The 15,747-nt window shown below is 26.7% G+C and overlaps 1 protein-coding gene across 1 annotated transcript; it reads left to right on the forward strand.

Moving 5' to 3' along the window:
• Nucleotides 1–6,547: 6,547 nt before the first annotated feature.
• LOC112773207 (pathogen-related protein) lies at nt 6,548–15,206 on the forward strand. Its single transcript, XM_025818273.3, has 4 exons — nt 6,548–6,729; nt 7,013–7,145; nt 8,495–8,793; nt 14,772–15,206. Exons 1-4 carry the CDS (start codon nt 6,562–6,564, stop codon nt 14,928–14,930), a joined length of 759 nt encoding a protein of 252 aa, XP_025674058.1. The 5' UTR covers nt 6,548–6,561; the 3' UTR covers nt 14,931–15,206.
• The last annotated feature ends 541 nt before the right edge of the window (nt 15,207–15,747 follow it).

Genomic DNA, 15,747 nt, shown 5'->3' on the forward strand with positions numbered 1-15,747 from the left:
CCATTCCTGAGATCCGAAAAGTCTAAACCTTGTCTGTGGTATTCCGAGTAGGATCTGGGAAGGGATGACTGTGACGAGCTTCAAACTCGCGAGTGTTGGGCGTAGTGACAGACGCAAAAGGATCAATGGATCCTATTCCAACATGATCGAGAACCGACAGATGATTAGCCGTGCGGTGACAGCGCATTTGGACCATTTTCACTGAGAGGACGGGATGTAGCCATTGACAACGGTGATGCTCAACATACAGCTTGCCATGGAAAGGAGTATGAATGATTAGATGAAAGCAATAGGAAAGCAGAGGTTCAGAAGGAACAAAAGCAACTCCATACGCTTATCTGAAATTCTCACCAATGAATTACATAAGTATTTCTATCCTATTTTATATTTTAATTATATTTTAATTATCAAATCTCCATAACCATTTGAATCCGCCTGACTGAGATTTACAAGGTGACCATAGCTTGCTTCAAGCCGACAATCTCCGTGGGATCGACCCTTACTCACGTAAGGTTTATTACTTGGACGACCCAGTGCACTTGCTGGTTAGTTGTATCGAAATTGTGAAAAAGAATTTAAGATTGCAAAGTACGTGTTAAGTTTTTGGCGCCGTTGATGGGGAATGAACAATCACGATTTCGTGCACCATGTATGCATGGCAAATGCATACGCACGAGTAGCAGCACGTGATTTACTTAAGTAAATACGTGGCTCGCGATTTCAGGCGCAATTTTGGCCCAATCTAACTCATTTCTGAAGTATATGAAGGCAAGACTCCAGAAGGATCAACCAAGTAGTGTAGAACCATGTTTTAGCTTAATTCCTAGAGAGAGAAACTCCAACTTTTCTCTAGGATTTTAGGGTTTTTAGCTTAGTTTTTTCTTAGATTTAGATTTTAATTCTTGTTTTAGTGTAGTTTTCTTTATATTTTCATATTCTAGAATCTTAATTTGCCTAATTTTACTTAGTTTTTTTATTTTGTCAATTTTAGTTTATGAACACTTGTTTGAATTTCATTTTCTTTTAATGCAATTTTATGTTTTAATGTTCATTGATGTTTGCTTAAGTTTTTATTATTGTTTTCTTGCTTTGGCCAGTTATAGATTTTATAATTCTTATGATTTACCATATTTTCTTTGTATGCCTTCCAAGTGTTTGATAAAATGCATTTCTTAGTTTTAAAGTAGAATTTTGCATTCTTGAATTGGAATTAAGGACTTAGGTGACCTTGAGTCATTGATATCCAATATTGATTGATAATTTAGGGTTGTTAGTTGGTTTTATTTTCATTGACTAGTCTTTCACTAAATCTAATTAGTGAGTTGGCTAGGTCTTGTGGATTAAGATCAATATGCCTATTTGACTTTCCCCCAATGTTTGGGGATGATGAAATGGGATTAACTCTTCTCAATTGCCATGTTTGTGGTCAAGACTTGGATAGAAAAACCTTAACTCCCAATTCTTACCAAAATGCCTTTTAGTATTTAAATTTCTTGTTTGCTCTTTATTTTCATGCAATTTAATTTCTTATCAATTACTTTTAAAAAATCCTTTTTCTCATAGCCAATGATGTACACACCTCACTGCAATTGAAAGACGATCCAAGATTTAAAACTTTCAGTTTTTATTGATTTGTATTGTGACAATCTTCTAAACTCTGATACATGTCATTTATTGGTTTGGGACTATACTATTAACAAAATGATTCTTTTTGAGAAAATTTCGAACCGACATTTGGCCTACATTATGTTTTAGTATCCTATTTGATTTAAAATAACTATAAAGATAAAATAAGAATATTTACTAAAATACTCTTAGGTATTAAAAAAAATATTGTTAAAATTTCAGTTTCTATCTCAAAAATTTTTGTCTTGTGTCTCTACTTTTTAAAAATATTAAAAAATTAAAATTTTATATTTTAAAATTAAAATTAAAATTTTAATCTCTAACCACTAAACACAATTCTAAATTTCAGTCCGGAAGGTCAATTTAAATCTTCATACATAAACACTATTCTAAAGAACTAAATAATTCGTAGTGATCTTCCTAATATTAGATAGTAACAATCTACCAACTAAAAATAAAAATAAATCAAAGTAGACCAGGCCATGTCGGATTTAACTGCTAATAGGCCTAACTTGTTCCGCCTGAACTCGGCAAATTTTCTTTTTTGGATGTTTGAGCTTAAGTTTTTTGAAAATCTAATTTGATCTAGCGTCTGATAAGGAACCTGTTAAAAAAAAAATAAGTTGGGTTAAAAATTTCAATGGACTCAATATAATATATATTTATATATAGGGTAAAGTATTAAATTAGTTCCTTGCGTTTAGACATAATTTTGTTTTGGTCTTTAAAGTTTAAAGTATCCTATTTGAATCCAAAAAAATTTCATTTAGTTTTAATTTAATTCCACCGGAGGTCCAAGATAAATAATTAACAAAATACTCTACATGACAGCAGTATAAAAACAAGGTCGATAATCTAGAGAATAAGTACAGGTTCCAGAGGCACAAAATCAACTGTGGATGCATCAATACATTTATTTATCATTTTTCTTATAATTAAAATGAAATATTTTCTATAAAACTAAAAAAAAATGTTAAATACATGTATTGATGCATCCACAGTTGATTTTGTGCCTCTGGAGCTTGTACCTATTCTCCAAATAATCGACCTTGTTCTTATACTGCTGTCATGTAGGACATTTCGTTAATTATTTATCTTTGACCTCACGGTGGGACTAAATTGAAGCTAAATAAAACTTTTTTGGATTCAAATAGGACACTTTAAACTTTAAGGACCAAAATAGAATTACACCAAAACGTAGAGATTAATTTAATACTTTACCCTTATATATATTAAAAAAATTTGATAACCAATAATAAATAATAAAGTCTTTGACGAAAAATATGGACTTCACCTAGGGTGATTCCACCCCCTTTGAGTAGGGCGTCAAAATGAGCCAAACTCTATGATGCACGGACATTGATTCAAACACGAGATACGACACGATACAGAATACGTCGATACGCAAATTTTAAAATCTTATATGACATGAGGACATGCATACATATAAAATATAAAGTATTTTTTAGATAAATCTTAATGATATTTTGATATTCTATTAACATTAAAATATAAATTAATTTTTTTAATTATTTTTAATGTCTTATTTTAATTATATCAAGTATTTAAAATATTTTTGGTTTTAATAAATAATAATATAAACTATATTTAAATTTATTTTAAGAATATATGTTAAGAATAAGACTGGACATGCTGACAGTGATGGTATTTAGGTGTGTCCAGACGTGTCCGGAAAAATTTTTTTATTTTTTATTAAGACATGGTTGGACACAACAGACACGCGTGTTGGACGAGTGTCAATGAGTGTCGTGTCCGAAATGTGTCCGACACGCAGACACAGCAACTCAGCGAAGTGTTCGTGCTTCGTAGGCTAAACTTATTAGGTCAGTCCGTTTATCTATTTAAATGTGCGGATTTTGTCTCTAAAATTAAACCCGTTTAAATTTCGGACTAAACGGGCTGAACTCGATTAACCCAAAAAAAATAACGGGTTAAACGGGTTAGTCCGTGGGCTAAACGAGTGGCCCGTTTTTTTTTTTACATTTTTTTAAAAAAATAACACTTTTAGCCGATATGTTTTCTGATTTAACCCGAAAATCCGACCCATCAATTAAAAAAATATTATTTTTTAAAGATTTTTTTTTATCTAAAAGTGATATTTTTTGTCAAAATATTTTTCAAAAAATAAAATAAAATGATAAACGGGTTGGTCCGTTTAACCTATCAAACAGACCATAAACAGTTCGAACTAAAAAATTCTGGCGTGCGAATAAAGCGAATTTAAACGGACCAATTTATTTAACTCAGAACTTAACGGGTCGGATTTAAATGGGTCGGATTAATCCGTTTGACAACTCTACCTTTGAGTAAATGCACTTTCGTTCAATTTTAATTGCACACATAATTTAACGTCGTCATTGACAAAAATAATTCATAAAAGGGCAAGATTTCTTTCTCCTTTTCTTATTTCATTTATAAAAGGCATTGTTATCATGGGAGTTTTGATATTTTCATTTTCTTCTTATGTTATTTTTTAAAATTACCTTTGTTACTTTAATTTTTAGAATTATAAAAAAACCTTTTTACAATTGGTAACATGCATTTTAAGAGTACATTTGAAGAACATTATATTATAAAAGAATATTTGACTAAAAATTATTAAAAAAATAACTTTTTTTTTTATTTCTAATGCATTAAATACATATAAAAACTCAAAATTTTTTATTATTATATCCTTAAAGTGTTCTTCTAAAATATATTTTAGCTAAATTCTTAATTTAATAATATAATTTTACTGATAAATGTTTTTAGGATATTGGTTAAGGTTACTATTAATGTAATTTTTTTATTTTTATAAATAAATATATTATAAGTATATTAAAATGTTCACGTATTTAATTATTTTTATATAAAACTTTCTATTATACTCTTCAAGTTATGCTCTTACTTATTAGTAATAAGACCCAATTAATTAAGTGTTATTAAAAATTTAATTCATATTATTAAGATATTAAAAATATAATAATATTTTAAGGAATATATAAGAACCTTATTAGGAATAAAAAAACGAGTAATTTTATATTTTTAACGTATTTAATGTATTCAAAATTCATTGGATATATATAGATACACACACAAACTTTTTAACTAAATTAGTAGAATAAAATTTCAAGATGTTTTCTTTTGAGTAGATATTTTAAAATAAGAGTATTTTATATCAATATACCAACTATTTATTATTCTTCTCTACGTTTCGTACTAAATATAATTTTCCAATACAAAATAAAAAAATATATTTTAATCATAATTGTTAGAGATATAAATTAAACATTCACGTCTCTTTTCTATGAGTTTAATTAAATTTTAGAAAAAAAAATAATTTCATGAGATTGTATTAAAATTTATATAGTCAAATAATTTAGAATTCGATTCTTGTTATTCATAAAAAAATAGTATAAAATAAATAAAAAAATTTATATAAAATGTTTTTTTAGAAAAATTTATAAAATAGCATAAAAATAGCATAAAAAACGTTTGTATTTAAAAGAGTGTATTAAAAGTATAACAATTGAAGTATCTCTTTTCATCCCCTTAAATTTTTAGAAAAAATAAATTTTATAATTTTATATATATATATATATATATATATATATATATATATATATATATATATATATATAATACTAGAGAGATAATAGTCCTAAATTATTTTATTTAATTTAATATTTATAATTTTATATATGTAATATCTGTAGTTATATATTTGTTACATCTAAAATTATTTATTTTAGTAATAATTATAGAATACAAAATAAAAAAATTTTAAACTATTTAAATTAATTTTTATTATTTCCTAAATATTTTTATAAAAAATAGGCCTTAATTAATGCAATTAATAAATCAACATTACATTGTTTCTCTTTCTTAAATAAATGAATAACATATGTGGTGGATAGTCATTCTCCTGTTTCTATTTTTATATGAAGTTGTTAATTAGAAATTGTTAAATGATTTAATATGTTTGACTAAATTATTATATAACAATTTTCAACTATCAATTTAACACATAAAAACAACTTTATATAAATTTTTACCGATATATATATTACCTGAATATTATGAATGCAATAAATACTATGAGACAACATATTAAAGAAGGGTTAATTATGAATTTGGTACCTAAAAGTTTTAATGGTTGACAAAAAAGTCTCTAAAAGATATTACCGACAAAACAATCATTAAATGATTTGAAAATATAACAAAAATAACGAATAATTATTATAGTTTTTGTAGATGATAAAAAAAAAACTTTTGTATTTAGCAAATAATTTATTCATTTGATTTAGATTTTTGTGTCTAACATTTGAATAAATATTTAGAAAGTGTACGAAAAAATCCGAAACAAAATTTGATCTCTAGTTTTTTTTTTAAATATGATAATTCACAATAAAAAATTTTTTAAAAAATTCATTTGGTATAAAATTATCAAATTTTAAAGATAAAAAGATCTTATTTATCTAATAATAATTTAAAATTTAATCTCTAAAATCTCTTTTAAAATATATATTTAATATTTAATTCTTTTTGTCATGTTTTTAAATTTTTCAAAAACTTATTTATTGTTAACATATTTTAAAATTCTTTTTATTAGTAATGTAAATTTTTGGTATTATTTTGATAATTTATTCTATTAAAAAACATTTTTAGTATTTATTTTGAAAAAATCTAGAAAATCAATAGATTTTATAATTTTTAGTCATCAATAATATTTTTAATAATGTAAAATTTGTATCTAATAATATAAAATCATTCAATTTTCTTTTGATGCTTTTGATGGTTAAGTGGTGATGATAATTTAACAAAAGTGCTTGCAATAGCACTCCTCATTTACTTTTAAGGCGGTGGCGTTTTTCTTATATATAAATATAAAAGACAGGTTTGCGGGTTGTGAGTGAGAAACAGCAAGTCACATGCATGGCTGAGAAAGGAGGAGATTCAGGAAGTGAAGAGAAGAAGGCGGTGGTCTATGGAGACAAGTACCGTACGATTCTGGAAGATGAAGTTCACAACACTCACTGGAGGCATGGTGGCCCTCCTCTTTTCGATGCCGTTAACAAGCTCTTCGAACAAGGCCGAACCAAGGTTGCTACATGCGTTTCAAAATAAGTATTTTTATTTATTTATTTGTTTTAGAAGAGGAGCTTTTCAGCAACAGTTGAGTTGTCTCCATATACACCACTTCAAATCATAAAAACAGTGACCGATATCATTATCAGACTAGATTATGTATATTGTATCTTTTGGATACCTCTTTTTTTTTTCAGATTTTGCATTAACATGGAGTGCTTGTGCTATTTTTTTACTTATTTAGTTTTTTGATTCATTAAAAAGTAATATAATATTTATATTAATTAATTATATGCAGGAGTGGCCTAAAGGGTCATTAGAGGAAACGGTTCAAAATGCAGTGAAGTTGTGGGAAATGGAACTTTCTCATAAGACTCGCTTGCAAGACTTCAGGAGCATAAATCCGGACAAGTTCATGCTTTCTGTCAATGGTAAATTAAATTAAACCTTTATTTTTCTTCTTCTTAGCCACAAAGTTGTTTTGGTTTTTATGTGTAAAGAGATGTTTTGTGCATAAATTAAATAATTGAGAATCAAATGAAGTGAGAACGTTTATTAAACTCGTCTGATTTAATTTCTGTTGCTAACTGCGAAGGTTTGGGCAAACTAATATATAGATAAAGAATCTGCGGACAAACTAATTCTATCATTCTAGTTTCAACCAAACATATACCAAGTTTATCTATGAATTTAGCTTGAGTATGTATAACCAAGAATTTAATTAAATAGAGATAGAGTAAACTATACTAAAATGATATCTCAAAGTTTACGTTTGCTGATAAAAATAATTTAAAAAAATGCTAATGATAAACAAGTTCTCGAAAAATTAAAAAATGCGGTAAAAAAATTATATATTAAATATATATTATAAAAAATAAAAAACTTAAGAGATTAGATTTTGATACTAATTTTTATAATTATTAAAGATTTTTTATCTTTAAAATTTAATAATTTTATGTGAAGTGAATTTTTTGTTATCTTTTATTGTGAATTATTATATTTTTTAAAAAAATAAAAAAATCTAAAGATTAAATTTTGTTTCGAATTTTTTCGTACACTTTTTAAATATTTATTTAAATATTATCACAAAAATTTGTATCAAATAGATAAAATATTTGTTAAATACAAAAAATTTTTTTGTCTTTTTCAAAAATATAATAAATATTAATTATTTTTGTCGTATTTTCAAATTATTTGGAGATTGTTTTATCGATATCTTAAAAAAAAATTTATTAGCAGCTAAATTTTTTGAATATCAAATTAATAGTTTATGAGCATATCATATGGCTACGCAGAGAGAAAAATATACGACTAACAGAAAAAGTATAATGCTTTTTGTCTTCAGATTATTATATTAATTTTTAAAAATATTTAATGACGAAATACAAATTTTCTTTCCTTATTATGTTAGATAAAATAAGAAATATTTTGGTTATAAAAATGTATAATTTACTTATTAAAATTCAATAATATTTTATGAATTTAAATTAATTGAAAATACACTTACTTATTTGACATTTTATTTTATAAGTTCAATGAAAAGAATAAATGATCAATGAAGTTATTAATTTAAAATATTTAATACAAAATCTATTACTTGTCATTATAAATAGCTAGGTAGCACATAGCATATATAATTACTAAATTAGACATCTATCTAGGTGTGTAAATAATATTATTTTTTTATAGAGGAGACATTTTTTTTTCTCCTAAATAGAAACGAAGAGTGAATGATGGTAAGTTGTTAATAAAGGTTTTGATGTTGTGACGAGGGAAAAAGGAAGAAAAGGGTTGAATGGAGAAGAAACTTTGAGGCTTGGAAGCTACAATGCCCTTTTGAAGAACACACTTCCAGAGCAGTTTCAGTTCTACAAAGCATCAGAAGAGACATATGAGTCTTCACATGAAGCCTTCCGTACGGCCATGCCACGTGGCTTTGCATGGGAAGTGATAAAGGTGTATTCAGGACCTCCTCTTGTAACCTACAAGTTCAGGCATTGGGGCTTCTTTGAAGGTCCCTTCAGAGGACATGCTCCTACTGGAGAAATGGTTGAGTTCTTTGGCATTGGTGTTATGAAGGTTTGTTTCTTCATCCTCATACAATTTCCGATTTAATTATTCTTCAGTTTATGATATCTGGGTGGATTTGTGCGAAGATTAATATAAAAACTTATTTAAAATATTAATATGTAGATATATTATTTTTTATAAGAAATAATTTAATTAGAATTGTTATATTCTAGATCATCGTCTATTTAACTCTGAATAAAATAAATAAAGATATTACAAGATAGAACCAAAATAAAAAACGATGCATTTCATATATTGCATAAATATTATAATTATGTGTGAAAATTTATATATTATGATTAGAGTAAATTATTATTTTTATCCATTAAAGTCTGTATACTGACAAAATTATCTAAAAAATAATAAAATTAAAGTTGTACCCATAATTATCATAATAGAATCGGTGATTGAATTAGTCAAACTATTAGTTTTTTTTTTTTTGGTTTCCCACGGTATCCCCCAACCCGACAGGTCAAAGACTAATCCGTCGCGGTACTGAGCTCCATTTAAGGGTTTGCCGCTGGCCAATGGGTTGCTGCATGCACAAGGCGGGATTCGAACCCCCGACACTTACTTAAGCGGACTAGTGAGCTAACCACTAGACCAACCCAACTTGGTTAGTCAAACTATTAGTTCATTGGGTCATTAGTACAACTGATGAATTACTGGTTGAACCAGTAAAACAGATTTCACATAAATAAAAAATATAAAATAATAAAAAATTTAAAATTAAAATTTAAAATATATATGTCACTATTATTTTAAAAACAATCAAGTTTTAATAAATTATAATTAACAAGTTATAATTCGATTATTATTAAATAAGTATATAAAATTATAATATTTTTTATATTAAAAATTTTTAATTTTATTTTTATATTAAAATACCTATTTTTTATTTTAATAATTAATTAATTAGTTTATATTTATTATATTATTATATATTATATGTATTTATTAAAAAATAATATTAATAAATATCATATAATCATAAAAAATTGATATTTTTTATTTATACATATTTAAATATTTATATTAATAATTATAAATAATAAAAGACATAATTAATTTAAATATACGTGAGTATAAAATTAAAATAATATCTAAAAAATTTATTATATATTTCTACTATATAATTAATAATTAGCATGTAAAATAATAAGGAATAACATAACTTAGTGACAAAGGGAGCATGCACTCACAAGAGGACCCAAGTTCAAACTACATTCTCATGAATTTTAAAATTTTCTCTCGGATGATTCGGTTAGTTGGACCGTTTTTCACCGATTTTGACCCATTCTCACCGGCTTTGACCGATTTTTATCGGTTTTCATTCTTAACCAGTCCTAGGACTAGACTAGACTGGTTAGAAATTCGGTTCACTGATTTTTCAGTCGAACCGGTTGATCCAGTCTGATTTGTATAACTATAGTTGTATTCATGAAAAATGAGTTCCATACGACAAAACTATTCAAACCCTAAAAAATTATCCAAAAATTTCAAGTTACCCTTCTTAGCCTAACCTAATCTGTCATAATCCTTAATCCCTTTTATGGCTTTATCACCACTAAAATTCTTTCTCTTCAACTCTCGTCTACATCTACCACAACCGCGCTAGTGCCACTGTTACCGTCACCACAACAACCACCGTCATCGCCTCTTTCTCCTTACCATCACCATCCTCCCAACAAACAATCAGATTCAAAAGTCAAAAGTTAGATAAAACCATAGCAATATAAAAAAACCATAACCAAATACCAATACTACTCTAAAACTAAAGAGAACCAACTACATTATTTTAGGTACTAATTAAAAGAAATGTGTCATTCCTTAAGCGCAATGCAGCACCTTCCTCTACGGGTGTTATTGAGCAGATCGAGTACGATCCTAATCGCTTCTTCAGCATCGTCCTCATCTGATGGATCGAAGAAGTCCGCCGCCATGTCATGCCGGAGAGAGCCCTTTCTCAGCCGTCGTGAAATCACTCCAGATCAATAATTCCACTGAAGGCAACAATAACATCCGTGGTGTGTTTGCATTCAATTTGATGCTGCCTCCACAACATGCCAATTTAGCATTGAGGAACGTGTTCTTGTCGGTATTCTTGCTGAAGGGAAAAGCAGCTTCTGTTTCTAGGTCTGGATTCGAATCGCTTCCTCTCGGGTTACCGAGGATTGCAGTGGCTGCATCGAGAGCATCGTTCTTCCGACCGTGAGCGAGAAGAGAAGATATGCTGCAGGTTCAGAATTAAAGAAGAACAACGACGTGTGGACGCATAGGAACAAGTGCAACGCTACAATTTCTTGGCACGACATCGCGCAATAGGGTTCACAGCGCAATTAAAGTTGGGTTCGTGCTAGAAAATTGTCCCTTTTTCACGCTCTTGTAAAACTAAATTGTTGGGAGGATGGTGGTGGTAGGGAGAAGGAGACAATGTTAGTGGAGGTTGTGGTGACGATGGCACTGGCGGTTGTGGTAGATATGGATGAGAGTTAGAGAGAAAGAATTTGAGCGGTGATAATAGGGTTAGAGATTAGGGCAGATTAGGTTGGACTAAGAAAGACAATTTGAAATTTTTGGATAGTTTTTTAGGATTTGGATCGGATAATTTATCGTATGAAACTCATCTTTTATAGGTACAATTTTAATTTGTTGTTTCGTGAATAGATTTGTCAACATTTAAAATTTTTATGGGTAGAAATGGTAGTTTACTCTTATGATTATGAATTAAAAATATATAATATATGATATATATTAATATACATAACTATAATATATCGAGCCAGTTTTTGAGGCAATGAACTGAGCTTATCCAAATTTAAATTTGACTAAGTTCAATTTATCATACTATTAGTGAGTCGAATTGAGTTGACTAACAAATTAATGTGACTCTGTTCCAGCTAATATTTTGAAAATCGGATCGGATTAGTTGGTTGAACCGATTCGACCGGAAACCGATGACATTAGCGGTTTGGTTTGTAAAGAAGAATCGCAAATTTAAAAATCGACAAAAAACTGCTAAAACGAACTGAAACCTGCCAATTGGACCAAATCATGACCTGGCCGGTTCTCCTTAAACGTCGCTGTTTTGAATTTTTATAGGAAAAAAATTGAAAAACATAAACCATCTCTGTCTCGTTCACTCCTCTCACCTCCAGAACTAAACTCCCTCTCTAAAAGCAAAGAAGTGACAAACAGAAATCCTAACCTTTATTCATCCATTGATATCGCCGTTCTTTTCACCACCACTGTTCCGCCGTTTTTTCCACCGCCGCACCGTTCAAGTGCCAAAAGAATGTTTGAGAAGCGCAACAAGCTCAAGGAACACCAAACCGACGAAAAAAGTGCTCTTGAGCTCGGTGAAGAGGTTCTTGTGGATTCAGTTGTATTGATTTTTTTTAAGGCAACAACAATATAGTTGGATTTATTTTGGGCAAAGAAAGAAAGATGCAAAAGGATAAAAACAAATGAAGAAAGTAAAAAATTTACTTCATATAATAAGAAATTATGCAAGACCACTGATGAAACTAAAATATAAAATTGCGACGTTATGATGATGATTTGAAAATTTTACAATCGGATTGAAAATGAAAAGTGGTCGATAAGAGTAGTTTTTTTTTTTTGTCATGAGAATAAGGTTAAAGTGTTTGTGTTGTAGACACCAAAGCCAAACAAGTATTTGGTATATCCATTTTTTTTTTATCTATCCATCAATATACATATAATTTTGATGTATTTATTTTTATTTATTTATAATTAATATCTTATTCTATTTTTGTTTTTATTTAAATTTATTATATTTTTCTTTCTAATAACAACTTACGGGTTATATAGTATTTTTAATAGATTTAATTTTAAACTTAATAGAATAAATACATTTTACAATATTACTAAATTAAACTTTTTTGTTAAAAAAATAATAATTAAATAGATAAAATAATTATAAAATAATTATATTTTTTTATTTGATAAAAATATAATATAAATATTTGATGAGAATATTTATTTATATTTTTAATTTAAATAATATTTTGAGATTTATATTAAATTATTATATTTTAGTATAATTGTTTATAATTTATTTATTATTTTAATATAAAATATTATTTTGATTAAATTATAATTAAATCAATTAAATTATTAAATTAATAAATCAATAGTTAAAACGGTTCAATAACCGAATCCATTTTTAAAACCTCGGTTCCAGCCTTAACCAACAATAACATCACTACCGCCACCAACCACAGTATCAAACGCAAGAACGGGATCATTGTATCAACGCAACAGCATAGTTACAACACCAGTAAAATCAACAATAATAATAACCTCTATATATATATATATATATATATTGATTTATATTGATTTTTTTGAGTTAAAAAAGTATTTTTTATTTTTGAGTTAAAAAAGTATTTTTTAAAGAAATAAAATATTTTTATTTAATTTAAAATTTATTTAAATACATCTTTTAAAAAAAAGTATTTTTATTAAAAAAATTAAATACTCTTTTTAAAAGCCAATCGAAACTGATCCATATACAATATATAAATACATCAATTTGACAACAAGCAAGTTTTTTTCTAATTTTATTTTTCAATTTTATAATTAAAATTCTCAATTTTAAGTTTCGAAAAGTAAAATAAATTTGTAAATATATTAAATTGAAAAAAAGTAAAGTTAATAGTCAATTTTGATCATCTGATAACTTCATGCATATAATGTAATATCTTTTCTTTTTATTTTTAAAATTGTATGTTAGAAACTTAGAATGCGTTATTCTCAAACTGATCTGAAAATAATATATCCACTTCTTTGTTGGTGCAATTTATATCCCGAATATAAATAATTAAAATATCATGTGTGCACGTAAAAAGTTATTATCAAATTAATTATATTAGTAGTTGATTTTGTGCTTAATTTTTTTGTATACATTTAAAATGACAGCATAAAAAATGGTTACGATGACTTATGAATGCTTTTATAATAAGCTTCTTATTGCTTTAAATTATCAATTATTTTAACTTTGTACTCTTGAATGAGAGTTAAATTCGTAATAGATTAGTTATTTATCTGGATATTGTTAAAAATAAAAGAAAATTGTCAGTTATTTTAGAAATTTGATATTTCCTTCATTTAATAATAATTGTGGTTTTGATATTTCTAATTTCTAATATATTAATAACATAATATGTATGAATTTAAAATTATGTCTAATAATACATTAAATTATGAATGTTTTGAATGACATATATTTATTTAAGAGAAAATGATAAATTGATCTCTTATTTTTTAGTTTACGGACATTTAAATTCCTGAGAATTTAAAAATACATTTAAGTTTTTGACTTCTTCAAAATATGGACATATCGATCTTTGAGTCTAATTTGTTCAATTTTAAAAACTCTCTTACGTGTGCATCCAGGTCAGTATAATGAGAGTCACGTTATCAAAATATTAATAACCTATTTATTCTTTCCTCTTTATTTAAAATGAAAAATATATTTTAAAGTTGTTCCAGAAACATAAAAATATTTTTGGATATGTTGCAAAAAATTATTAAATTATATTATCTTTTGTAGGGTACAAATAGTTAATTACATATTTATTACAATCATTTATTCAGTTTTTACTACTGTATTTATTCAGTTAATTCTATAATATTTTTTTAGAATTTAGTTAATATATATGTGTTAAAGATATATGATAAATTTATTATTAGTAAATTTTTTTAAATATTTTTATTTTATAATCTTAATATATGTTTTAAAAATATATAATAAATAAATTTTATTTTTTAATAATTCATTCGCGTGGAGGAAGAAGTCTATAAATTCCTTTTTAAAAAATTGGTAAGACAACGCATTTATTCTACATTAATACATAATTGAAATTCACACACTTATTTATATAATCCAAAGAGTGAGTAATTAATGCGTAGCAATTTAATAATTAGCGTAGCCTGACCACTGTATCCGAGTATTTTTACAGGTTGATGAGACTTTGAGAGCTGAAGAGGTTGAAATTTATTATGATCCAAGTGACATATTCGGTGTTCTACTCAAGGGACACCCTCAAGATGACAACAAAGCAATGCACCATCTTCATCAAGATTCAAAACACACCCACGCTTGCCCCTTTGCAAACTAGTACCTCGTAATCTCGGGAATTTTCATTCCTAAAAAATTATCTTCAGAGATATAATATCTAAGAATAAAATTATATGACTGTTTGTATCTTTTTGTCGAGGTAACGAGATGATGGGATTTGGAAATTTTAATCTGATAATATTAAAATTAAGTCAAGAAGAAAACTTACAAAATACTTCAATATTTAAGACAGTAATATTTTAGATGATAGTGTATTGAGAAGAAGTTATTTGTTAATTTTTTTTATTGTATTTTATGAGATAACGGTTTAGATATTTATTGTTTTTAATGTATGTGTTTAATGTTATAATTTGATAATTTTTTAATTTTATAATTTTATTAGTCTTAATAACATGTCTGTTAACTAGTAACGTAACATACTCATTAACTAGTAATATAATATTCTCATTTAATCATAATGTCGAGTATTATTTTTGTCTAGAACAGTGCCCCATGACTTAGCGACTTTGTCAGAAATACCCGAGTTTGATAGACCAAGCCCAAAAAAATTTTGTACATTTAGTATTTCGGTTTGTTTTGTGGACAAGTTCTTTTTCCGTTTTCTCGAGTAACTCTTAACTATTTTAAATTTGTTTAGGCTAAGTTTATTTAAATTTTATTGTCTTTAAATTTTACAATTGTGCCTTTATATGTTACCGTTCTTTCAATATTAGTATAACGCGTTTAGTGATTACCGTTGAATTGATATCATGTTAATGAGATAATGACTTCATGACCTCTCTTAATGAGCATTTAATAAATTTTATTCTTGTCCAAAATAGTTCTCAATTTAAGGAGCTCATGATTTAATGACCCTA

Source organism: Arachis hypogaea, chromosome 18 (assembly GCF_003086295.3).
Source record: "Arachis hypogaea cultivar Tifrunner chromosome 18, arahy.Tifrunner.gnm2.J5K5, whole genome shotgun sequence".
Taxonomy (NCBI): Eukaryota; Viridiplantae; Streptophyta; class Magnoliopsida; order Fabales; family Fabaceae; genus Arachis; species Arachis hypogaea.

Coding starts and splice junctions, on each gene's coding strand:
- LOC112773207 (XM_025818273.3), top strand. CDS start 6,562: ATGGCTGAGAAAGGAGGAGATTCAGGAAGTGAAGAGAAGAAGGCGGTG. Junction 6,730..7,012: donor TCGAACAAGGCCGAACCAAG/GTTGCTACATGC, acceptor AATTATATGCAG/GAGTGGCCTAAAGGGTCATT. Junction 8,794..14,771: donor TTGGCATTGGTGTTATGAAG/GTTTGTTTCTTC, acceptor GTATTTTTACAG/GTTGATGAGACTTTGAGAGC.